This window comes from Oryctolagus cuniculus, chromosome 7 (genome assembly GCF_051225735.1).
Source record: "Oryctolagus cuniculus isolate XC-2025 breed Fujian yellow rabbit chromosome 7, ASM5122573v1, whole genome shotgun sequence".
Classification (NCBI taxonomy): domain Eukaryota; kingdom Metazoa; phylum Chordata; class Mammalia; order Lagomorpha; family Leporidae; genus Oryctolagus; species Oryctolagus cuniculus.
This window is the reverse complement of record NC_142873.1, coordinates 122,221,692-122,247,644: the sequence shown is the minus strand read 5'-3', so window position 1 is coordinate 122,247,644 and position 25,953 is coordinate 122,221,692. Positions and strand designations below refer to the sequence as shown.

Sequence of the window (25,953 nt, the reverse complement as noted above, 5' to 3'; positions counted from 1 at the left end):
AATCTTTAAACGAAGGGCAGATTTTTCTACCCTCTTAATAATTTATGGATTAGAAATCAATATAAAGCTCTGTTGTAAAAAAAAATTGCTTTCTCACTAAAATGTGGTGAAAAGAGAATAGATTAAAAAAGGAAGAAGAGAAAAACAATCAATGAAACACTCAGGTTTCACTGATCTCACTGTTGCTATAGAAATACTGTCCAATGAAAATTGCTGGTGAAGAAAAGGAGGGGTTGCATCAGCTCTATAAGCTTAACCCTTAAGTATCACTGTCACATTAAATGAAAATGGCTAATAGAAACAATCAACAATATTAAGGAAAAAGACCTGTAGTGAATGCTAATTTCCCCTTAAATTACAGTGTGCACCAATTTAAAAAATGAAACAGAGAAAATGGAAAAGACTGTTAATACGCAAGCAATTTGCACTAAAAATATATTTGCTCAAAAATGCTATTTTAGGATCACTTACCAAGCCCAATTGATCAAATATATAGAATATATACTACACTTCAAAAGAATCAATCATATTTATCTCATCTACACTTCAAACTGAAAACACTTGGCTCCACTTTACTTTGAAACAATATCTAAATTCTAAGCTTTGATCAAAGCTAGGTTCCAATGAATGAATCCCAAGCAACTCTAAATTCAGAATTAAAAAATAAAACTATTGCTTTTGATAAATCAAATATAACTGCCCACTTGTAGTGAAATTTCAAGACTGCTCTCTTTTTCTTTTTTACAAACTGAAGAAAAAGTCCATAGAATTCTGCAGCAATATATTTTGGGGTGGAAGGAAAGGCTCAAGAATGCAATACAGAGGAGAGGGGTGGGATGTTTAGCATTTAAGAAGTCCTCCAGTCCATTACTGCAGAGTTTCTCCTGAGAGCTTCACGGCTATATTTCAGTTTCTGACCCTAACACAATCCAAATGTGAGCTCAGATTCCATTTATCTCTGGCATAAAGGAAAGTGAGACAATTATACAAAAGGTGATACCTAAGGGACAAAGACATGCTTCATTTATTCTTATCACATTTTTAAGCTGACATTTTAAATGTAGACAAAATCTAACTGTTTTGGATACACAGACAGTGTTCTTAGGATTTGTATGGAAATGAAAAAAACACACAAATAAACCTATTTGTATAATCTTATTTTTAAACAATTGAGAAAGCCAAGGAGCTCACTAACCATTTGTCAGAAGGGTTGCAATGTGGGTCACAATTCGTGAAGATTTTAAACAGTCCCTTACCACAGCGGATCATTGTTGAGCCCTGTTCTTTCCATACCTCAATTTACTTATTACACAAAGACCATCACCCTCTCTCCACCTTATCATATTAGGTAAAATCAAAAAATAGAAAATATTGGAAAAAAGTCTAAAAAAACTCACAAATTCTGAAAGCCTAATATTGCGAATTTTTTTCTTTCCTCCTTTTGTGAACAGATTTTCAGATTTGTGAACTGTTTTCAGTCCTGCTACAGCATGTCAGATAAGCCACATGAAAATCTAGCCACTTCTCCCAATCCCAAATCCTCAGAGGCATTCCACATAAGGTCAATATCAATTCAGCTCCTCCCTTCCAACACTTGAAGTAGAAAACGTTACACAGTACCACAGATCAACACTACACACATCAGTGTGAATTCTTTCTGCTCTGCTGTTAACTGCTGCTACTGACAGTGCCTGCTCAGAGCCAGTGTCTGTGCAGGAACACAGAGCTGTAAGAAAGCAGAGAGCTGTCTTAAAGTAGCCAAGACAGAAGAAATGTGAGAGCAAAAGAAGGAAGCTCACTGGTGAAAACAGAAAACACGTTACAGAGGACTCTCAGTGCTACCCAGCAAACACAATCTACATCTGAGTAAAATGGAGAAAGTGGAAGAGCACCAAATTTTCATCAGAATTTGGGGTGTTTGGGGGAGGGGAGGAATGATGGTGACGTCTCTAAAATACAACCCAAAGACCACCTCCATAAATAAGATATGGGAATCTTTAAGGCATTAGTTTCTCCTAGTACAGAATCAATGAAATTTAGCTTTCAATTCATGCTTATCTAATAAAATTCTGATCTCATAGCTCTTTTTATTATCAAAACCAAGTACCATGATATACATTGTAAATAAAAAACTTTATTTAAAAAGATTAAAATGTTCACTTTTATCACCTTCTATGAAAGATATTCAAAGGAATATCTGTCCTATACACTAGACTGACAATCAAATAGTTTTCTTGCTTACTTAAGACTAAAATTTTAGGGACTGACACTGTAGCACAGTGGGTAAAGCCACCAACTGTAGTGCCAGCATCCCATATGGATGCCAGTTTGATACCCGGCTGCTCCACTTCATATCCAGCTCTCTGATAAAGACTGGGAAGGCAACAGAAGATGGCCCAAGTCTTTGGGTCCCTGCACCCATATGGGAGGCCTGGAGCAGACTCCTGGCTTTTGAGTGGCCCAGCTCCGGCCATGGCAGCCATTTCGGGAGTGAGGCAGCAGATAGAAGACCTCTTTCTCTTTCTCTTTCTCTGCCTCTGCCTTAGTAGCTCTGCCTTTCAAATAAATCAATCATTAAAAAAAAAAAAAAAAAAGGCTACAATTTTAGGGTCAATGTTGTGGTGTAGTAGGCTAAACTTTGCCAGTAGTGCTGGCATTCCATATGGGTACCTGGGTACCAGTTTGATTCCCAGCTTTTTTTTTTTTTTTTTTTTTTATTTGACAGGTAGAGTTATAGTGAGAGAGAGAAAGGTCTTCCTTCCGTTGGTTTACTCCCCAAATGGCCACTACGGCCGGCACTGCGACGATCCAAAGCCAGGAGCTAGGTGCTTCTTCCTGGTCTCCCATGTGGGTGCAGGGGCCCAAGCACTTGAGCCATCCTCCACTGCTCTCCTGGGCTTTTCCCAGCTTTTCCTCCTCCAATCCAGCTCTCTGCTTACAACCTGGGAAAGCAGTCGAAGATGGCCCAAGTGCTTGGGCCCCTGAACTCACATGGGAGGCCCGGAGGAGGCTCCTGGCTCCTGGCTTCAGATTGGCCCAGCTCTGGCTGTTGCAGCCATTTGAGGAGTGAACCAGCAGAAGGAAAACCTTTATCTTTGTCTCTTTCTCTCTCTGTCTGTAATTCTGCCTCTCAAATAAATTAGTAAAATCTCTAAAAACAGAGGCTACGATTTTAGATATGCAAATTGTTATTCTGCTGCCTTGTCCTTAGCATCTTTATCCTTCTCACTGGAAGCAAGTGGAAATATTGAAACATACATTTAGGTGCAATAAGGAACTGTGGTCATTTTTTCATTCTGGTCTCTTTCAAACATGAACAGTTTTCTGAAGGCGAAAGATGTAAAAAAGCACTCTGTTTAATATTAGTCATTAAAAAACTTAATTCTCTTTTCAAGGATCTGTGCCACAATAAAAAAAAAAAAGCATTTATAGGCAGATTTCCAAGGAGTCCACTACTAAATGTGAATAAGAATGATATAAAATGTATGTAAAAAAATCGATGGGTGATGCGGCAAGCATTTGATTAATACCCCACTTGGGAAACCCATCACACAACGGAGTTCCTGGGTTCAAGTCCTTGCTCCATTCCTGATTCCAGTTTCCTGCTAATGCATACTCAAGGAGGCAGCAGGTGACAGCTTATGAGAGGTCCCTGCCACCCACATGGGAGAATCACTTCATGTGTACCCAGAGATTGTAGATATTTCAGGAGTGAACCAACAGATGCAAGACCAATGAATTTTTTTCTCTCTCAAATAAAATAATTTAAAAATCAGTATATGTATTTTTATAAAGATTTATTTATTATTTTGAAAGGCAGAGTTAGAGAGAGAGAGAGAGAGAGAGAGAGGTCTTCCATCCGCTGGTTCACTCCTCCAATTGGCTGCAATGGCCAGAGCTTCGCTGATCCAAAGCCAGGAGCTACTTCCGGGTCTCCCACGTGGGTGCAGGGGCCCAAGGACTTGGACCATCTTCTGTTTTCCCAGGCCACAGCAGAGAGCTGGATCAGAAGTGGAACCACTGGGACACGAACCGGATGCCGGCACTGCAGGCTGCAGCTTTACCAGTTATGCCACAGCGCTGGCCTCTCAGTATATATCTTGCCCAAAGCCCAAACTAACATTTATTTTTAATGTCATGACATAAAAAGATATTGTCTTCAATTCAGTAATTTCCAAAAAATGGATAGGAAAATATAGTATCCATCTTCCAGTTGAAACAACTTCTCTAGTCCTATCCATCCTAAAATAAAAACCAGAAGTTGGCCGGCGCCGCAGCTCACTAGGCTAATCCTCCACCTTGTGGCGCTGGCACACCAGGTTCTAGTCCCAGTCAGGGCACCAGATTCTGTCCCGGTTGCCCCTCTTCCAGGCCAGCTCTCTGCTGTGGCCAGGGAGGGCAGTGGAGGATGGCCCAAGTGCTTGGGCCCTGCACCCCATGGGAGACCAGGAGAAGTACCTGGCTCCTGGCTTCAGATCAGCGGAGTGCGCCGGCCGCAGCGCGCCAGCCATGGCGGCCATTGGAGGGTGAACCAACGGCAAAAGGAAGACCTTTCTCTCTGTCTCTCTCTCTCACTGTCCACTCTGCCTGTCAAAAAAAAAAAAAAAAAAAAAAACAAAACAAAAACAAACAAAAAAAAAAACAAAACAAAAAACAAAACAAAACAAAAACAAACAAAAAAAAACACAAAACAAAACAAAAAAAGACCCAGAAGTACCAAAGCTATAGAAACCTAATAAGAAGTGTACAAAGCTTTTCACAAGGATAGGCAGGCTCAGGAACCTCGAGTCCATGTGATTCACTTTCATTTTCCCAGGCTCTGTTCATGGGGAGAAGGGAGTGAGCCATCTGTCACTGTTACAATTCCAATATTATCATGGATAACAAGATTAAATCACCTTCAAAGTCCTTCCAAGATAGTTTTATGCCTTTCTTCTCTGAACACAAGCATCTACTGTTTTCTAACCAGAGAAAAAGTAAAAAGTAGCAATAATTAGAAATTAGAAAACTGCAAAAATTCAAAAAGATGTACTTTTCAATCTTGAGATTTATTTATAAAATTCTTTTCGTGCACATTTAACCCAAAAAAATGCCTATTTGTAAGCAGCTTAAATACCAATTTTTTACAACTTAACAGAAAAATACATGCTATTTTAATTCTGCAGTCTTCATTAAGATATATAGATTTTTTTTGCATTTAATTTTTTTTTTTTTATTTGAAAGGCAGAGTTACAGAGAGGCAGAGGCAAAGAGAGGTCTTCCATCTGCTGGTTCACTCCCCAGATGGCCGCAACAGCCAGAGCTGTGCCAATCTGAAGCCAGAAGCCAGGAGCCTCCTCTGGGTGTCCCAGGCAGGTGCAGGGACCCAAGGACTTGGGCCATTCTCCACTGCTTTCTCAAGCCAGAGCAGACAGCTGGATCAGAAGTGGAGCAGCAGGGACTTGAATCAGTGCCCATATGGAATGCGGGAACTGCAGGCAGCAGCTTTACCCACTGCACTACAAGGCCAGCCCCAGTACACAGGTCTCACAGAAAGCAAGGAAGGCTAGCACTGCGGCCCAGCAAGTTAATTCTGCCTCTGGTGCCAGTATCCCATATGGGTGCCAGAGATTCCCAGCTGCTCCTCTTCTGGGCCAGCTCTCTGCTAATGGCCTGGAAAAGCAGTGGAAGATTGCCCAAGTGCTTTGGCCACTCTACCCATGTGGGAGACCCGGAGGAAGTTCCTGGCTAGTAGGTTCAGATCGGCCCATAGGTTCAACTGTTGTGGTCATTTAGGGAGTAAACGAGCAGATCGAAGACCTCTTCTCTCTGTCTCTCCCTCTCTCTCTGTAACTGCCTTTCAAATAAATATTTAAAAAAAATGAAACAGACAAACAAAACACAAGGAAACAGAACAAAAACTGGGGACCTGGATTCTAATGTGAAATAGCTTTTTTGAATCCATGTATAGATTTTCCATAATATATACTTCCATGAACTCCTAGCATGCACAGATTTCAAAATGTTTTGCACCAGGTCTGAAGCTGTGGTCCAGCAAATTAAAGCCTGGCCTGTAGTGACAACATCCCATAAGGGCACCAATTTGTGTCCTGGCTGCTCCACTTCTGATCTAGCTCTCTGCTTGATGTACCTGGGAAAGCAGTAGAGGACAGTCGAAGTCCTTGGGTCCCTGCATCTATCTATGTGGGAGACCCAGAGGAAGCTCATGGATCAGCTCAGCTCTAGCTCTTGTGACCATTTGGGGAGTGAACCAGCAGATGGAAGAACTCTCTCTCTCTCTCTGTCTCTACCCCTCTTTGTAACTCTGTCTTCAAATAAATAAAATAAATCTTATAAAAATTGTATTGCACCAAAATAAACTTAACTTTTAATTCCATCTGCCAATTTTTTTTTGAAAGATTTATTTGAGGGCCGGCGCCGTGGCTCAATAAGCTAATCCTCTGCCTTGCGGCGCCGGCACCCCGGCTTCTAGTCCCGGTCGGGGCACCGGATTCTGTCCCGGTTGCCCCTCTTCCAGGCCAGCTCTCTGCTATGGCCCGGGAGTGCAGTGGAGGATGGCCCAAGTGCTTGGGCCCTGCACCCGCATGGGAGACCAGGAGAAGCACCTGGCCCCTGGTTTTGGATCAGCACAGTGTGCCGGCCGCAGCGTGCCGGCCACGGCGGCCATTGGAGGGTGAACCAATGGCAAAAAGGAAGACCTTTCTCTCTGTCTCTCTCTCACTGTCCACTCTGCCTGTCAAAAATAAATAAAAAAAAAAAATTTTGAAAGAGTTACAGAGATAAAAAGACAGAGATCTTCCATCTGCTGGTTCACTCCCCAGATGACCGCAGTAGTCAGGGCTGGACCAGGCTAAAGCCAGGAGACAGGAGCTATTTGGGTATTCTACGTGAGTGGCAGGGGCCCAAACACTTGAGCCATATTTTGGTGCTTTCCCAAGCCACTGGCAAGGAGATGGATCAGAAGTGGAGCAGCCAGAACTCAAATGGGATGCTGGCATTGCAGGTGGCAGCTTTACAACACTATGCCACTACAATGGCTCCTCCATGAGCTTTTTGCAATACCTTCAGACCCTGCCTCTGAGCAAGGACTGCAGGAACTGGCCCATCACAGTACCCATCCCACAATCAGCAATTAATTAAATAGCCTGTGAAGCACCATTCAAAAGGGGGAAAACCAAATCTATGATCAACAATAGGCCAGTCAGAACCTTCATTTAGGATGTCTTTATTTTAAACTAATAAGAAAGTACTATTATTACCAGCACCATATCTACTGCTACTAGTTCTACTACTAATAATAAATTACAGAAAGTCAGCATTTATTATTTGTTACCTGAATGGTGTTCTATGAGACAACCACCTCAATGATTATTTTGTTCATGCTTAACAAAAATAATTCATGTGAAACTATCAATATGGGCAAATGGGAGTCCAGGTGTTGCTTGCGTTTTCCTGACAGACAGAATATGAGTCGTGGTAGGGCTTAGGCTTAAGCCCTGGATTCTGTCACCTTTTGTGATAATTTTATGCATTAACTAGACCACAGTACCCAAAAATTTGGACAAACATCAGACTATACTGGCCTCAGATTGCTATGAAAGTGGGTTTTTTTAAAAGGCAAGAGACAGCCAGAGAGGCAGGCATGAGAGATCTCCCATCTGTTGGTTCACTTCCCAAATGACCAAATAGCCAGGGATGGGCCAGGTTGAAATCAGGAGCCCAGAACTCAATCCAGATTTCCTACCTTGGTGGCAGGGACCCAACTATTAAGCCATAACCTGCTGCTTCCCAGGGTATGCATTAGCAGGAAACTATATTGAAAGCAGAGCTGGGACTGCAATCCAGACACTCTGGTATGGGATGCAGGCATCCCAAGCAACATCTTAACTGCTGTGCCAAATGCCTGCTCTTGGTTCTATTTCTGTAAAGAATTCTATTGCCGTTCTTCTGATTATATGCAGTAATCAAATTCTCCTTTTGTCCTAAATGGTTCCAGTCAGGTATGTCACTTCATCTTTTATAAGATTCCATTTCATCCTCTTCAAAGAAGGGTAAGAAAACCTAATATGGGGCCAGCACTGGGGTACAGCAGGTTAAAGCCCTAGCCTGCAGCACTGACATCCCATATGGGTACTAGTTCATGTCGCGGTTGCTCCACTTCCAATCCAGCTCCCTTCTAATGCACCTGGGCAAGCAGCAGAGGATGGCCCAAATCCTTAGGCCCTATACCCACGTGGGAGACCCAAAAGCAGCTCCTGGCTACATATCAGCTCAGCTCTGGTTATTATAGCCATTTGGGGGAGTGAAGAAGTGATGGAAGACTTAGCTTTCTCTATCTCTACCTCTCTTTATAATTCTTTCAAATAAATAAAATAAACCTCAAAAAAAAAAAAAAAGAAAAGAAAAAAGAAAACCTATTATTTCACAGCCACAGAGAAGATTAAGCAATTTATGCCAAAACACCTACTATATAGTAGATACTAAATATAAAGTATAGCCATAACAAATCCTTTCATCTACAAATGAAAGATAATACCTATTTTATTTTTTATTTAAAATATTTATTTATTTATTTGTAAGTCAAGAGTTACACAGAGAGAAGAGGCAGAGAGAGAGAGATGGGAGGCTGTCTTCCATCTGCTGGTTCACTCCGCAGTTGGCCACAATGGCCGGCACTGAGCCGATCCGAAGCCAGGAGCCAGAAGCCTCCTCCGGGTCTCCCAAACGGGTGCAGGGGCCCAAGGATTTGGGCCATTTTCTACTGCCTTCCCAGGCCACAGCAGAGAGCTGGATTGGAAGCGAAGCAGCCAGGACTTGAAACAGTGCCCACATGGAATGCTGGCACTGCAGGCGGCGGCCTTACCTGCTATGCCACAGTGCTGGCCCCGCTAATATTTATTTTATATAACATATGAAAGATTATCGTAAAGAATAATAAAGGGTTAAAAAATATAACCTAACATACTCTTATGCAACTCTAAGACCTATCTACTGCTTCAACAAGTATACATTGAACTGTATTACATTCCTTATCACTGCTATAGTTTAGGGATATATAAAACAGTGAAACAGATACATGTCTTTGAGAAGCTCTTAATTCAGTGTATGTACTCCCATTCTTGGGGTGAGGGGCAGAGGAGAATATAAAGAGATCATTGCAATACAGTGTACTAGGTGCTATTAACAGCAAAGCCCAAGGTATTATGAGAACAGAGGACAGAAATCTGATTCTCCCTGGAAAGGGTCAGGAAAGGCTTCCTCAGTATCACTAAAGGCAGGTGATTAATCGCCAAATTAACTGTGCATATAGTAAAGATACTTTTACCAACAGAAATCAGTCTGGGAAGACTCTTGGAAGGATGTGGAATTCAGTTAAGCCTTGGAGGAAAGAATGAATGTTAGGTAGGAAAATGGTGTTTCAACTGAAGGGACAGCCTATATGAGAAAGAACAGAAGATGTCAACTACAGCAGGTATGTCCTGCAGGGGCTAGCATTGTGGCATGGTGGGTGAGGTGCCGGATACTATGCGTGTGCTGGTCAAAGACCAGCTGCTCCACTTCCGATCCAACTACCTGCTAGTGTGCCTGGAGGGGCAGTGGAGGACGGCCCACACAGGAGATGCAGAGGAAGCTCCTGACTCCTGGCTTCAGCATGGCCCAGCACAAGCCGTTGGGGCCACATGGGGAGTGAACTGGCAATGCAAGCTCTCCCCTTCTCCCTCTCTCTCTCTCTGTCTTTTGCTCTCTCTGTTGTAGTTCTACTTCCAAATAAATAAGTAAATCTAAAAAAAAAAAAAAAAGAAGAAAGAAAGAAAAACTTCCCCAAATTGATAAAAGACTCAATCTACAAATCCAAAAACTAGAGAACTCCAAGTAGTATAAACACAAAAGGACTCATGCTGAGACACATTATAATCAAACTGTTGAAAGACAAAGACAAATAGAGAATCCTGAAAGCAACAAGAAAAACAATTTGTCAACTTGACACAAAGGAGCAGTGTCAAGATTACCAGTGGAATTCTAAGCAGAAATCTTGAAGGCAGAAGGTAATAGGGTGATACATATATATATGGTGTTGAAAGAAAAAAGGCTGTCATCTTAAAATTCTATATCCAAAAAAACTTTTTCAAAAATAAGTGAGAATTAAAGTATTTCCAAACAAAAGCTAAAGGCGTCCATTATTACTAGACTTTCCTTACAAGAAATGCTAAATGGAATGCTTCAGGTTGAAATGAAGGGGTACTTAACAGTAACCCAAAGCCTTAAGAGGACATGAGAAAGCCTTAAAGTAAAGGTAAATATATGGGCAAGGATAAAACTTAGTATTATTGTAATTTGTATTGTGATTTATATTTTCTACAAGATTAAAAACAAATATATAAAATAACTATAAATCTGTTGGGGGCCAATGTTATGGCCCAGCAGATTATACCTCCACTTGAAATACCAGGATCTGGTATCAGAGTTCCAGTTCAAGTCCCAGCCTCTCTGCTTCCTGTTAATGCACTTAGAATGGTGAAAATGGTAGCTCCGCACGGCATTACTGGGCAGCCCAGCACGTGGGCTCTCTCTCTCTCTCGGGCTTGCAGGGAAGCTGAGGCACTTATTGCTCAAGACAGCTGATGACAATCACTACAAAGGCAACAGAACCCCCTGACTCTGCTTATCTTAAGAACTGTCGGCAGCCTGTGCTAGAGTTAAGAGTAACAACTGCTGACAACTGACGAGCAAGCCTTGGCTTTTAATTTTAACCAGGCTAAAAGAACTCATGGTAAATTGGTAAAAACATAAAGTGTGTGAAAAGACAGTGTTTTGTTTTGTTTTGTTTTGTTTTGCAGGCAGAGTGGACAGTGAGTGTGGGGAGCAATCCGGACTGGACTGAGTTACTGGAATTAAGACTTATTCTATGCATCTGCTCTCCCACAATATGGCGCTGGGAGAGAAGTAAACAGCTTCCGCACAGCTGCCTCCAGTTCAACTAATAAACTGTAGGACTTGCTCCTGATTGGAGGAGAGCAGCGTACTCGGCGTGTGGGCAGCCGAGTTGGGATTGGTGGAAGAGGACTATAAAGGAGGAGAGAGACGGCATGCACCAGGAACATCTATGGGGAACATCTATGGGGAACATCTAAGGGAACCCGTGCAGCCCCCGAGAAAGCCGGCCGGCGGTGTGCCGCTCCCCTGCGGAAGTGGGGAATGTGGCCAGGGGGAACCGCCCTTCCACGGAGGTGGAAGGGATAGTAGCCAACCCGGGAAGAACCAGCAGCAAACCCGGGGAAGGCCGAGCAGACGAAAGAACAGCGCAGGGTTTAGTGTCGTTCCTCCACGAAGAGGGGGAGCGACATAATGGTGTTGTGACTCGGATAGGAAACCTAGGGCGGATAGGAAACTTAGGAGGGAAGAAATGACTCGGATTAGGAAACCTAGGTCGGATAGCAAACTTAGGAGGGATGAAACGGGAAGAACTGGGAAATTACCGGAGAGAGAGACTAGCAAACAGCCTAGGGAAAAGCCGGACGAAAAGGGTGCCGGAAGAAGCTATTGAAAGCCTAGGCATAGACTCAGATACGGACTACGGGGGGAAGCTGGGAGAATTCTCTAAGGTCGAAAGCGAAAGTGAACGCTAGAACAAACAGACTCGGACGCGGACTGTGGGGAGAGGCCAGGAGAAATGAGGGAGGAGTATCGTTGGAGGAAAGTTTGGGGAAACATACCGGGTAGAGAAAAATGTTAGGGAAATTGAAGCCGTGGGGGGCAGGCCAAGGCGGACACGAAAGCCACTTTGGGGTTCTCAAGTTAGCCCGGGAATAGGGGGCGAAAAGTTGAAACCAGAAGCTGAAACGTAAGCCAGATTGGGATCCGTCTGATTAGCCCGGGGAGCAAAGGACGGGAAGCCAAACCGTGGGGTGGAGACGTATGCTGGGTTGAATTCGCCAGGCTAGCCCGGGGAACTTAGATTGAATGCTAGTGGCGGACACGTAAGCTACGCTGTGTTACTCGCGGAAGCCGCCGCGTGCAGAGAGAGCACGGGGCGTGAATAGATAGGGAACGGGGCTGGCGCGAGGCCGTGGTGCAGACGCGAAGGGCGTGGAGACCGCGGAGAGCGCGAAGCCAAGCCGCGCAAAGCCGGGAAGCTGCGCAGATGAAAGAGGCGCGGGCTGAAGCGGCTCAGCCGGGAAGCCGCCGAGAAGTAGCCTCGGGGCGGGCAGCGGGAAGCTGCGGGGATAAGAGAAACAGAAGTTTGGAAGTGGAGTGAGAGAAATGGGAATGTTGGCAGACAGAAGTAAAATGGGAGAAATAGGAATGCCCGGAGATAGAGAAATAGAAAAATAGAAAGGCCTCCCTACAACACAACAATTAGAAGGCTTGGATTCGGTCTGCCCGATTAGTGAGGCGATGAGCACCTGGGCGGTTAGCAGCTTATGCGCCGCAGGTCACCGAAGACAGGCACGAATTAACATCAGTAAGGCCTCCCCACAAAAAGGCAATGAGAAGGCTTGGATTCGGTTTGCCTGATAGGGCTTGTAAGCCCCTGCAGGCTCGACCAGAGCATGCGCTGCAGGGCACCGAACACAGGCACGCATCAGCGCCTAAAAACCTCCTCATAACATGGCGAGGAGAGGACCCGGATTCGGTTTGCCTGATAGGACTTGTAAGAACCTGTGGCAACTCTAGCAAGTAGAGCAGAGTGTGTGCCGCGGGACACCGAAGACAGGCGTGTATCAACGCCAAAAAATAAAAAGAAAGGGGGATCTGTGGGGAGCAATCCGGACTGGACTGAGTTACTGGAATTAAGACTTATTCTATGCATCTGCTCTCCCACAATATGGCGCTGGGAGAGAAGTAAACAGCTTCCGCACAGCTGCCTCCAGTTCAACTAATAAACTGTAGGACTTGCTCCTGATTGGAGGAGAGCAGCGTACTCGGCGTGTGGGCAGCCGAGTTGGGATTGGTGGAAGAGGACTATAAAGGAGGAGAGAGACGGCATGCACCAGGAACATCTATGGGGAACATCTATGGGGAACATCTAAGGGAACCCGTGCAGCCCCCGAGAAAGCCGGCCGGCGGTGTGCCGCTCCCCTGCGGAAGTGGGGAATGTGGCCAGGGGGAACCGCCCTTCCACGGAGGTGGAAGGGATAGTAGCCAACCCGGGAAGAACCAGCAGCAAACCCGGGGAAGGCCGAGCAGACGAAAGAACAGCGCAGGGTTTAGTGTCGTTCCTCCACGAAGAGGGGGAGCGACAAGTGAGAGAGAGAGAGAGAGAGAGAGAGAGAGAGAGAGAGAAAGGTCTTCCTTTGCTGTTGGTTCACCCTTCTCCCACAAAAAGGAATGTGGGAGAATGAAAATAATATTTTAATAAGTTGCATACTGAAAAATTACTATAAAATAATCAGTGTTGAAGAACAAAGACTTAAAAATAAAACTGTAATATGGTATAGTTTACAAAAACAAATGCATATGAGTCTTTTTAATTTAGGAAATGATGTTTGATTTATATGTGTAGCCCTAGAGAAAGAGGCAAACAGCTGTTAAACAGTATGAGTCCATGGGACTTCATAGTGTATACTCACTGTTAGAACTCTGTGAAAATTGGTCCTAGACAGATGCTTAGCTACTGGGATCATCTTCCAACATGGCTGAAGATGATTCTTCAAATAAGAATGTATCAAAAAATCACAGGCACAGTCTCACAGGATTTAAAGAGCAACTAAAAATCCTCATCAACACCTTCAACCAAAAACCATATCTTGGCTATGGTATTATACAAAAACTTGCTTCAGAAATCAACACTGAAGAGTCAAGAATCCAGGTTTATTTTAGAATCAAAGAGCTAGGCAATAATTCCAGAAAAGACCAGAACTTAAGGAAGCTTCAGAATCAGGCTGAAGGCATGGAGAAGATCACCCTCAAGAACAGACTGAAAATCTTTCTAACCTGGGGATAGAATCCAGACAGTGTTGTACCAGCTACAGCTCCCTCTCAACTGCAAACTCTCATCAAGACATTTACAAACAACCCTTATCCAGAAACTGAGTCCAGAGAACAACTTGCTAAAAAAATTGGGTTCCTGAGTCAAAAGTCCAAATTTGGTTTCAAAACCAGAGAACAGATTACATATGCAGAGAAAAAGAAAATCTAATGAGCCCTTAGAACAAGACTGGGGTTCATCTGAGATAGCTTCAAGGTATGGAAGATACATAAAATAGGACCACTTCACTAGCACCTATTTTCTCTGTAGCCAGAACATTATAGACACAGAGACAAATTTAATGTATTTGATATAATCAACCTGGGCCCTAAATTTCTCTCAGTCTTTCAAGAAATCTACCTTTCCATTAAGACTTTAAGACAAACCTTCAGGAAACGGTAAACAGGACTTCAGGAAGAAAATACAAGAGAAACCACACGGGGCAGGCGCCGTGGCTCAATAGGTTAATCCTCCACCTTGCGGCGCCGGCACACCAGGTTCTAGTCCCGGTCGGGGCACCAGATTCTGTCCCGGTTGCCCCTCTTCCAGGCCAGCTCTCTGCTATGGCCCGGGAGTGCAGTGGAGGATGGCCCAAGTGCTTGGGCCCTGCACCCACATGGGAGACCAGGAAAAGCACCTGGCTCCTGGCTTCGGATCAGTGCGATGCGCCAGCCGCGGTGGCCATTGGAGGGTGAACCAATGGCAAAAAGGAAGACCTTTCTCTCTGTCTCGCTCTAACTGTCCACTCTGCCTGTCGAAAAAAAAAAAAAAAAGAGAGAGAGAAACCACACAACCCTACTACTGACTCATCCTGTCTTCAAAATTTATCAGACATTGAGACAATGAAAATTAATCTAATAGGAGCCAGTGTTGTGGTGTAGGGTTTGGAGCACTGCCTGTTATGACAGTTCAGGTCCTGGCTGCTCCCCTTTGGACCCAGCTACCTACTAGTGTGCCTGGGAGGGCGGTGGGGGATGGCACAAGTGCTTGGGCCCCTGTCATCTACAAGGGAGACCTGGATGGAGTTCTAGGCTCCTGGATTCAGCTTGAGTCCCAGCCATTGCGGCCATTTAGGTATTAGGCCAGCAAATGGGGGGATCTCTTTCTCTCTCTGTCTCTACCTGTCTCTCTCTTACTCTACCTTTCAAATAAATAAGTAAATTTTTTAGAAAAAGAAAATAAATCCAATAATAATTTTTTCAGTAATTACTGATTCAAGCAAAAACCATAAACTGATGTTTAAAAATTTTAAAGCTTGAATAACAAGGTATACACATCATCTCAAAGAATCTCCTCACACATGCTTACTGATTATAAAAGGTGATCAATGTGCAGTGGAGAAACCCGGCTGACGCCACCTTAACCAAGTGGCTAAAATCCACTTCATGGGGCTAGCATTGTGGCATAGTAAGCTAAGTTGCCACCAATGATGCCAGCCTCCCATATTGAGCCCTGGTTCAAGTCTTGGCTTCTCCACTTCTTTTGGGTCTGTTTGTTTGAAAGGCAGAGTTACAAAGAGAAGAGAGGAGAGAGGGAAGGAGGAATATTCCATTTGCTGGTTCACTCCCTGGCTGGTTCACTCCACAGTGGCCAGGGCTAGGCCAGGCCAAGGCTAGGAGTCTGGAGCTTCTCCCAGGTCTTCCACGTTGATGCAGGGGCCCAGGCGCTTCTTAAGATATGAAGAGTTGTTTATTTTTCATTTTAAAAAATTGAGGAACATAAATTTATGTATATGAAATGCATGAAGTTGTTTTTTCTTAAATAAAATTTAAAAAATAAATTAAAAATTAAGGAAAAACTACTTCCTCTTTAGGGATATTGCAAGAATTCAACAAGGGAATTTGTACAAAGCAGGCGCAGCATAATGCCAAGTAACTATTATTGTAATTATCCTGTTTACTGGCCTCAAACCAGGATAACTAAGAGTCCTGACAGGATGTGGCTTTTACTTCCTGATGTTCTTGCTAAAAGGACAGAGAGAGGAAGTAGAAGTTAGCAAAACACAAAATATTAACTTCCACCTCAGCATAATTCCATCATCACCACACTATCAAGTCGCTAAAGAAGATCTCTTGGTATGTTTTGCCTTTTCCACTACTAAGAACTTCTCTGTTTCAGGCATCTGACTTTCAGGGTAAAGATTCTTAAAATATACATCCATGGATAGTTCTTAAGGGTATAGGAACCGGTAAAATAAACACAAAAAGTATATATAGATTTAACTATTTTTTTCGGCCTTCATCACATTCTCAAAGGAAATCTCTTACACAAAAACAGGTCTGCAATTACCATATAATTCAGCAATTCCACTACTGGATAAAAGAACTGGAAGCAGGGTCTCAGAGACAGCTGTACACCCATGTTCACAGAAGCATTATTCACAAAAATCAACAGGCAGAAACAACCCAAGCATCTATCAACAGATGAACAGATATGGTAAACAAAACAAATAAAGCAAAATATGGAAAACATATAAAACAGAATTATTATTAGGCCTTAAAAAGAAAATTCTGACACATACTACAACTTGGACGAATCGCAAGCATATTCTGCTAAGTGAAATAAACTAGTCCCAAAACAGATACTGTGTGATTCCACTTACATGAGGTACTTATAGTTGTCAAAATCACAGAGACAGAAAATAGAGTGGCTAAAGGGCAGGGGAGGACAAAGAATGGCAAATTACTGTTTAACATGAAGAGTCTGTTTTACAAGATGAAAAGAGTTCTGAAGATAGTTCTGGTGCTAACAGTTATACAACATTATGAATACACTTAATACCACTGAACTTATACTTAAAATTAATGGAATGATATGTTTTGCTATATATGTTTATTTTACTACAATTAAAAGAACTAGATATGTAAAATATGAAAAAATCAGCCAATTAACCTTAAAGTTCTTGTGAGGATTCAAAACTCTTTTATATGTAAAATCTTTTCATTGCCTTCAATATAAGCTATTATTCAGAGGGTCTTTTTGCCTGATTTCTTTTTTTTTTTTTTTTTTTTTTTGACAGGCAGAGTGGACAGTGAGAGAGAGAGAGAGACAGAGAGAAAGGTCTTCCTTTTGCCGTTGGTTCACCCTCCAATGGCCGCCGCGGCCGGCGCGCTGCGGCCGGCGCACCGTGCTGATCCGATGGCAGGAGCCAGGAGCCAGGTGCTTCTCCTGGTCTCCCATGGGGTGCAGGGCCCAAGCACCCAGGTCATCCTCCACTGCACTCCCTGGCCACAGCAGAGAGCTGGCCTGGAAGAGGGGCAACCGGGACAGAATCCGGCGCCCCAACCGGGACTAGAACCCGGTGTGCCGGCGCCGCTAGGCGGAGGATTAGCCTAGTGAGCCGCGGCGCCGGCCTTTTTTGCCTGATTTCAACATTTATAACACGGTTTCTATTCTACCATAAACTTTTCAGGGATTAAGTTTGAAAAATATTCTGATATTTATAATATATTTTGATTCATTCATTCAATCAATTAACCTATACTGATTTTCTAGATTGCCATTAATTTCTAAGCCTATCAAGAGGAAGAAGATATAGCTCCTATTTTTATAAAATTTACCAAAAAGAGGCCGGCACCCCGGCTCACTTGGCTAATCTTCCGCCTGCGGCGCCAGCACCCCGGGTTCTAGTCCCGGTTGAGGCGCCGGATTCTGTCCTGGTTGCTCCTCTTCTAGTCCAACTCTCTGCTGTGGCCCGGGAAGGCACTGGAAGATGGCCCAAATGCTTGGGCCCTGCACCTGCATGGGAGACCAGGAGGAGGTACCTGACTCCTGGCTTCGGATCAGCGCAGTGCGCCAGCCTCAGCGGCCGTTTGGGGGGTGAACCAACAGAAAAGGAAGACCTCTCTCTCTCTCTCTCTCTCTCACTGTCTAAATCTGCCTGCCAAAAAAAAAAATTTACCAAAAAGAAGTAAACTTTACTACAAAAAAAGCTTGTGGAAAGTACTATCATAAAGGGATAAAATCTTCAGAATCAGAGACTGAAAATGAAATCCAAAGATTTAAGAGAAGGTTGACAGAAAAGATAATACTTAAGCTGAGCCTAGAAGACTGAATAAAAGGTGTATTCCAGGCAAAGGGGAACAGTAGGATCTGAGGTATGGGAGAATAAAAGTGATGGCGTGTTGACCTGAGAGATAATAAACCCAACCATCATGAAGAGGAGAAAAGAAAGAAGCTGACACAATAGGTTAGAACACTCACTAAGCACTGACAGTACAAAGAGTATACATACAGTGTCTCCTCTCAGTAAGCTTTGCAGTATCAGCCATGGAGGAGGGTGATTCTACTGAATTGTGGCAGGTAGCTATGATGGAAGAATGGCCAGGATGCCAAGGGAACATCATGAAGGAAGCATCTTTACGCCACATGAAAACTAAATTGGATTCATCTTTTGATGGCGAGTCACTTGAGGGATTTGATTTATATTTTACATATTGGTTGGAAATAGAATGGTTCAAGAAAAGAAGGCAGGCTTTAAAACAGGGAGTTTATTCAGATATTGCGGTGATACAAATAAAAGAGGATGGCTAAAACTAAGACAGAAATGGTAAAAAGGCAAAGCCATATTTCAACAATACTGAATAAATTATTTTCTCTTCTATATAAGCAAAGCTAAGCACTTGGGGATACCGTAGTGGATAAGCAAGTAATCCCTACACTTAAGAGGAAAAATGTGAGAGCCAAGAAAATAAACAATTACAATAAAGTATGGTAAGCATTATGACAGTTTTAAATATAAAGCTTATGGTAAACAGGATCTTTAGTAAGATCTGAAGAGCATGGGAATTAGAGTTCAAGTAATCAGGAAAGGTTCATCTCCCAGAGGAAATGTTTAAGGTGTAATTTAAAAGATGAGAAAGAGGTGGTAAGGCAAAGGAGATGATGGGAAGGTAATTAATCCAAGGGAAATTTCAAACACAGAAGAATGAAAATGAGAAGAAGAAAAATCTCAGGTTTCTAAGCTAGAGCGACCAGACGAGTGATGTCACTTAGAAAGGGGGACACAGGTCAGTAGTCAAGGAGATTAGGAAGTCACATCCTACCAGACATGCAGATGAAAACAGTAGCTGCTAAAGACAAATAGAAGTCTTCAGCTCAAAGGCTCTAGGTACCTGATAAGAATACTACATTACCTTTATATTACCCTCCCCCCTTTTTAAGACGTATTTATGGCCGGCGCCGCGGCTCAATAGGCTAATCCTCCGCCTAGCGGCGCCGGCACACCGGGTTCTAGTCCCGGTCGGGGCGCCGGATTCTGTCCCGGTTGCCCCTCTTCCAGGCCAGCTCTCTGCTGTGGCCAGGGAGTGCAGTGGAGGATGGCCCAAGTGCTTGGGCCCTGCACCCCATGGGAGACCAGGAAAAGCACCTGGCTCCTGGCTCCTGTCATCAGATCAGCGCGGCGCGCCGGCCGCGGCGGCCATTGGAGGGTGAACCAACGGCAAAGGAAGACCTTTCTCTCTCTCTCTCTCACTGTCCACTCTGCCTGTCAAAAATAATAATAATAATAATAAAGACGTATTTATTTATTTGGAGGGCAGAGTTACAGACAGAGGCAGTGAGAAAGAGTTCTCCCATCCTCTGGTTTACTTCTCAAATGGTCGCAAAGGCCAGAGCTGGGCTGATCCAAAACCAGGAGCCTGAAGCCTCTTCTAGGTCTCCCATGTGGGTTGTGGGGCCCAAGGACTTGGACCATCTTCTACTGCTTTCCCAAGCCACTAGCAGAGAGCTGGCTTGGAAATAGAGCAGTTGGGACCTGAACCAGTACCCATATGGGATGCCAGCACTGCAGGTGGCAGTTTTACCCACTATGCCACAGCACCGGCTCTGCCTTTCCTTCTTTAAATTAAAAAAGCCTACTAATTTAATCTCTGCCACCATCCTCCAATTAAATTATTAATTAATTTGAAGAGACAGTAACGGAGAGGGAGGGAGGAAGGGAGAGAGAGATTGAGATTCTATCCCTTGCTTTACTCTCCAAATGGCCACAACAGCTGAAGCTGGGTCAGGCCAAAGCCAGGAGCCAGGAATTCCATCTGGGTCTCCAAATGTGGGTAGCAAGGTCCCAGGTACTTGTGCTATCCTCCACTGCTTTCCCAGTTGCATCAGAGAGCAGGACTAGAAGCAGAGTAAGCAGGACTCGAACAAGCACGGTAATACGGGATGCCGGCATTGCAAGTGGTGGCTTAACCAGCAATGCCACAACACCCATCCCAGCCTAATTCAATCTTACTGGCATTATTAAATCACAAAATCAATACAATATTACTGGAATAATGTAAAACATCTAAATTTTAAAAGTGCCAAAAAGCATCCTGCCTCTTCACTGTGTTATCTTTTCCATTAGAAACAATTTGGTATGAACTAGAGTTGAAAACAACATCTATTTTCTGACCAACAGCAAAGAATATGTTTACCCAATTAACTCCCAAGTTTATATACAGCTTTCAGGTTCCCAGTGGTGTGTAATGATCAAAACAAATTTTTCTAAAAGACATTTTTTATTACGCTTCTCTGAATTTTTGGTATTTTACATTAATAAAATATAACTGTTATTGAAGGGAGAAATAAATATTGTAAAGCACCACACCCATGCATCATAACACACAGTTAACCCTGGGATGCAGCCAATGAAAAAGTTGAAAGAGAAGAAAATCTCTTTTTTTTTTTTTTGAGCATGTCTCCCCAAATCACTTAACCAATCTAAGGGCCACCATACCTCAGGATGCTTTATTATGAGAGATAATCATTATGTTTATTTTATATGCTGTTTATTTGCAGGTTTGGTTTCTGGATTTAAATTAAATATTTTCATCTCAAAGCCAACAGAGTGGCTAATCTTTTGTCAGATAACAAGTAAGAAAGATTTTAAAACAGCTGAAAAGTGGTAACTTGAAAAGAAAAAAGTGTTACAATACTGGAAGTCAAGGTTTACAGTGTAATACCCTGAATTGGTGGTAGTGATCTAATACAACCACTTGTAAACGTGAATTTTTTTTAAATTATTTATTTATTTAAATTTATTTATTTCTCTGACAGGGTTACAGAGAGAGAAGGAGATACAGAGATCTTCCATACACTAGTTCACTCCCCAAGTGGCTGCTATGGTTGGGGCTAAGTCAGTCCTAAGCCAGGAACCAGAAGGTTCCTCCAGGTCTTCCACGTGGGCCATCCTCTGCTGCTTTTCCCAGGTCAGCAGCAGGGAGTAGGATGGGAAGTGGAGCAGCCTGGACACAAACTGACACCCATATGGCAATGCCAGAGTGACAAGCACAGTGCTGACCTGGAAAGTGAATTTTAACACTCACAATTTTGGCACGGGTAGATGCAGCTTATTGTGACATTACTGGAACTGACACGTGATGGATGCCTACACTCAATATCTCACCTAGGGGCCAGTGTTGTAGAGCAGTGGGTTAAGTCGCTGTTTGTAATGTCAGCATCCCACATTGGAGTGCTGGTTCAAGTCCCAGCTGCTCTGCTTGCCATTCACCTCCCTGCTTAATGTGTCTTGGAAAGTAGTGCAAAATGGCCCACATGGGTGGGAGACTTGGATGGAGTTTTGGGCTGTTGGGTTCAGCAAAGCCCGTTCTTGGGAAATGAAGCAACAGATGGAACATTTCTATCTCTCTTTCTCTGTCATTCTGCCTGTGAAGTAAATAAATAAATCTTTAAAAAATGGAAAAAGAAGTTGGGGAAAAAATCTACTTCATTTATTCTAACTTATACACTCACTCAGTATCTGGAATCAAAATAACATCTTAAAATTAATGGCATGCCATAGTTTATTTGGCAGTGATTTTTCATTTTTCAGTATTACATAAGAAAATAGTACCTCCTGTAATTAAAAGTTGCTTTATATTTGATGAAATAGACACAGTGATTCAATTCAAACGGATCTATAGTATTTAACTAAATAAAGCAGTATTTAACAAAATATATATTAGAAACAGAAAGGGGTTATGTGTGTGCACATATGTGTGCCCATGTGTAGCCTGTAGTTTTACTTTACATACCTCTGTAGGTCAACTATTTCATTGTTAAGGGTATCTAGCTCCTTAATAGCAGAGAAATCTGCAACAGGACTTGATCCTATGATGTTCTAAAAACAAAAAGTTCACAAGCACATATTATTACTATAAAATTATATTATATACAACAAATAACTTAAAATGTTGAAGTCTCTAAGGTATTGCATAATTTACTATATTGCTAATAATTCATTTAATAAAACTGTCTAGTTCAATTGTATATACATATATATATCACTATATTCTTAGTTATATACTAAGACATTCTCTTAAATCCTCTAAAAGCTGTTATTCTATAATTAAAAACTCCCACCCCCACTTCAGGTCCCAATGTCTTTGTCACTTGATTCTAGCCTGTCTAGGATCTTGAAGTAAAACAGATATCAGGTTTATAAACTAATACTTCCAATGAAATATAAATTTCTCGGGGAGATGGATGGTGATTTATTTGCATTTGTATCATCTGACACAAAATAAATTCACAAATTTTTGAATTTTTTTTTTTTTTTTTTTTTTTTGGACAGGAAGAGTTAGACAGTGAGAGAGAGAGAGAGAGACAGAGAGAAAGGTCTTCCTTCCATTGGTTCATCCACAAACTGCGGTCAGCGCACTACACTGATCCAAAGCCAGGAACACGTGCTTCTCCTGGTCTCACATGTGCATGCAGGGCCCAAGCACTTGGGCCATCCCCCACTGCCCTCCCAGGCCACAGCAGAGAGCTGGACTGGAAGAGGAGCAACCGGGACAGAATCCGGCGCCCCAACCAGGACTAGAACCCAGGGTGCTGGTGCCGCAGGTGGAGGATTAGTCAAGTGAGCTGCAGCACCGGCCAATTTTTTTAAATCTTAGAATTATGACTGGTTGATTTCATTCAACAAATATTTACTTTTACTAAACACTTTAAGTATCTATTTAAAGTAAAACCATCTGCTAAGGCATGTTCCACTGTAAATATTAATATCACCACATATGAAGCTGTTCATATATAATACCCTTTATGTATAGTTTTCTTTCACTAACAAACGTGTCAATTTTGATTTCTGGTAACTGTAGTTAGAAATTCTAGCTGTGTTTATGCTGGGCTCCACTGCTTTCTAGCTGCATGATCTGTAAAATAAGGAGTTAATTTCTACTCTTCCCACTTTACGAACTGAATAAAATAGTATATATGAAATCATTCTATAAACATAGTATTTTATAAGCATAAGTTATTGTTATAATTAACTCCCCAGCAAAATATGAGTTGTTTCCCCCAGGATTCAATCTCCTTTGTGAACCATCATTCATGCCCTATATAGTTGGCTGAAGTCAGGGAAGAGGGAAAATTGTGCCTTCAGTTAACCTACACCAAGTGAAAAATAATGGAATAATCACCACTTGGAAATGTTAAAATTGAGTGAAGCTTGAACATGTAAAACCTAAAAAACATTGATGACCTAATTGGAACATAAAAATTAGTAGTATTAATATTTACATTGTTGTGAACTTAATGTATGTCAGTAATTTATATAACAGAAGAAATCTAAAAGCTCACAATGTCGCATTTCTCATTTGTAAAATCATCTACAATTCACCACGCACTTTCAAACCCCCATTAGTCAGTTCTCAAAACTAATCTGAAATGTACATTGTAGGCAGGCCAGATATTATTATTAACCCCATTTTATAGCTGAGGGGAGCAGATTAAATGACTTGCTCAAAGCTCAACCCACTGTTAAAGGAAATCTGATTAAACGTCTGTAGATTAAATTATTTCACACTATGTCCTTTGGTACTTGCATATCAAGAGTATTTAGGTAAATGAGGCCATTACCCTAAAAATAAACTTGATAAACAGGTACACATTGGGGCTGGTGCTGTGGTGCAGTGGGTTAAAGTCCCTGTCTACAGCACTGGCATCCCATATGGGTGTCAATTTGAATCCCAGCTGCTCTACTTCCCATTCAACTCTCTGCTGGATGGCCTGGTAAAGCAGTAGAAGATGGCCCAAGTGCTTGGGCTCCTGTACCCACGTGGGAGACCTAGAAGAAGCTCTTGGCTCCTGGTTTCGGATCAGCTTAGCTCTGGCTGTTGTGGCCATTTGGGGAGTGAACCAACGGATGGAAGACCTTTCTCTCTCTCTCTGGCTCTACCTTTCCATGTAACTTTCAAATAAATAAAATAAATCTTTAAAAAATAAAAAACAGGTACACATCAATGAGACTTAGCAAATAATTCCTTCTATTTTTTTATGCCACATTGTATTTTCAGCAGGGAGCTGTTTTGACTATCAATATCTAAACTCATGTATAAGGATTCAGTTAATTCTACTCTCAATTTTACATTAATTACAAATCTTTACCAAAAACACTTGTTAATTGTTCTACTGTGTTCTGTTGATACAGAGTCCCCTTTCAATGCTAAATTAAACTAGATGTTTTAATGTGGATTTTTGAATATAAATTATTTATTCACTTGGGTTAGATTAGTAAAAATAACTCTATCTAAATTTGACCTATAAGCTAAGCTTGGCCAGATAGCTAGAGAGGTAAACAAAATGAAAAATTAGTACTTGGTCTCATACTTCTATCACCAAAAGGAACTTACATCACTTATATTGCTACTGAGAAATTTGCTCTCAGAGGTACAAGTGTACCAAAAAACTCATGACTTTTATACCTCTTCCATCACTGTAACTCAAAAAGAGTGACTCACATCTGAGTCTTTTGCTATGAAAAACAGCATCAAAGAAGACAAAGCGAGACAAATTAGTTTAACCTCAAATCAGTTAGAAAGTGATACCCCCAATGACTCTAAAATGACATGCATCAAGGAAGCATGGAAAAAAATTCAGCACATATTTTATGCAGCAAATGAAGAGTATACAAAGAAAAATAGAGCACATACCCTTCTTTCAAAATATCTTCTCTCACCCTGTTTTGTGCATTATACAAAAATTCCATTTTGGTGATTTTAAGTGGGTCAGAGAGCCAAGTGAAGGCAAGCTAATACGCACACAAGGACCAAGTGACATGTGACAAAAGCATGCTGTGCAGGTATTTTCTCTTCACCAACTTTAATGCATTAAAAAAAAAAAAAAACACCTCTAATTTCAAAATGTATCTCGTAAACCAAAAAACACAATGCTAAAAAAGAGGCAAAAAATAAAAGTCTAACCTTGATAGAGTAGAGTTAAGAAACTGACAGTACAAGAAAGGCGAGAAGCAGTGTTGCAGAATGGAAAAAACAGTCCAAACTAGAAAAAAACACAGAAAGGAAAGCAACATTTGGAAAAGGATTAGTCAAAGCTGCAAAAAGTGCAATATTTTTAAAAAATCAGGTTACAAAGAGAAAAGCAATTATCTGTAAGGTAAGACAAATGCAAATTTTAGTTTTTTAAAGTTATAATTTTTGGTTAATAGATAAGACATCAGTGATGAAACTCTACCTCAATGAACAATACTGATATCTGCAATGTCTATGCTCTACTGAACAGACCTCAGAGAAATCTACTAAATAAACATTTTGCTTTCCAGTTATAACTTCAAGTGCCTACTATTATTAGAGAGCCTTCAATGAACAAAAATAATTTGCTTTAGAAAGCTGTTTTATATCTGTAATTTGTGTTGGTTGGAGACAAAAGGTTATAAAACGCAAACAGTAAGAAAAAAACAGTCCAGATCAGTGAAACAAAAGACAAAACAAAACATTATGCCTGGCCGGTGCTGCGGCTCACTTGGCTAATCCTCCGCCTGTGGTGTCGGCACCGGGTTCTAGTCCCGGATGGGGCACTGGAGGATGGCCCAGGTGCTTGGGCCCTGCATCCGCATGGGAGACCAGGAGGAAGCACCTGGCTCCTGGCTTCAGATCAGCGCAGTGCACTGGCTGCAGCGCACCGGCCATAGCGGCCATTTGGGGGATGAACCAACGGAAGGAAGACCTTTCTCTCCATCTCTCTCTCTCTCTCACTGTCTA

The 25,953-nt window shown here is 42.2% G+C and overlaps 1 protein-coding gene and 1 pseudogene across 10 annotated transcripts in view; one reads left to right on the top strand and one right to left on the bottom strand.

Annotated features, from left to right (window-relative positions):
* EPS15 (epidermal growth factor receptor pathway substrate 15) overlaps positions 1–25,953 on the bottom strand; it is a 182,304-nt gene that overhangs the window by 69,539 nt on the left and 86,812 nt on the right. For all 10 annotated transcript variants that reach the window (XM_089300698.1, XM_089300699.1, XM_051857775.3 and 7 more), the window contains one exon: positions 21,985–22,070. In XM_089300698.1, the coding sequence (XP_089156824.1) occupies positions 21,985–22,070 (86 nt within the window). The remainder of the gene's footprint in view (positions 1–21,984; positions 22,071–25,953) is intronic.
* LOC149125712 (double homeobox protein A-like) lies at positions 13,518–14,268 on the top strand (annotated as a pseudogene).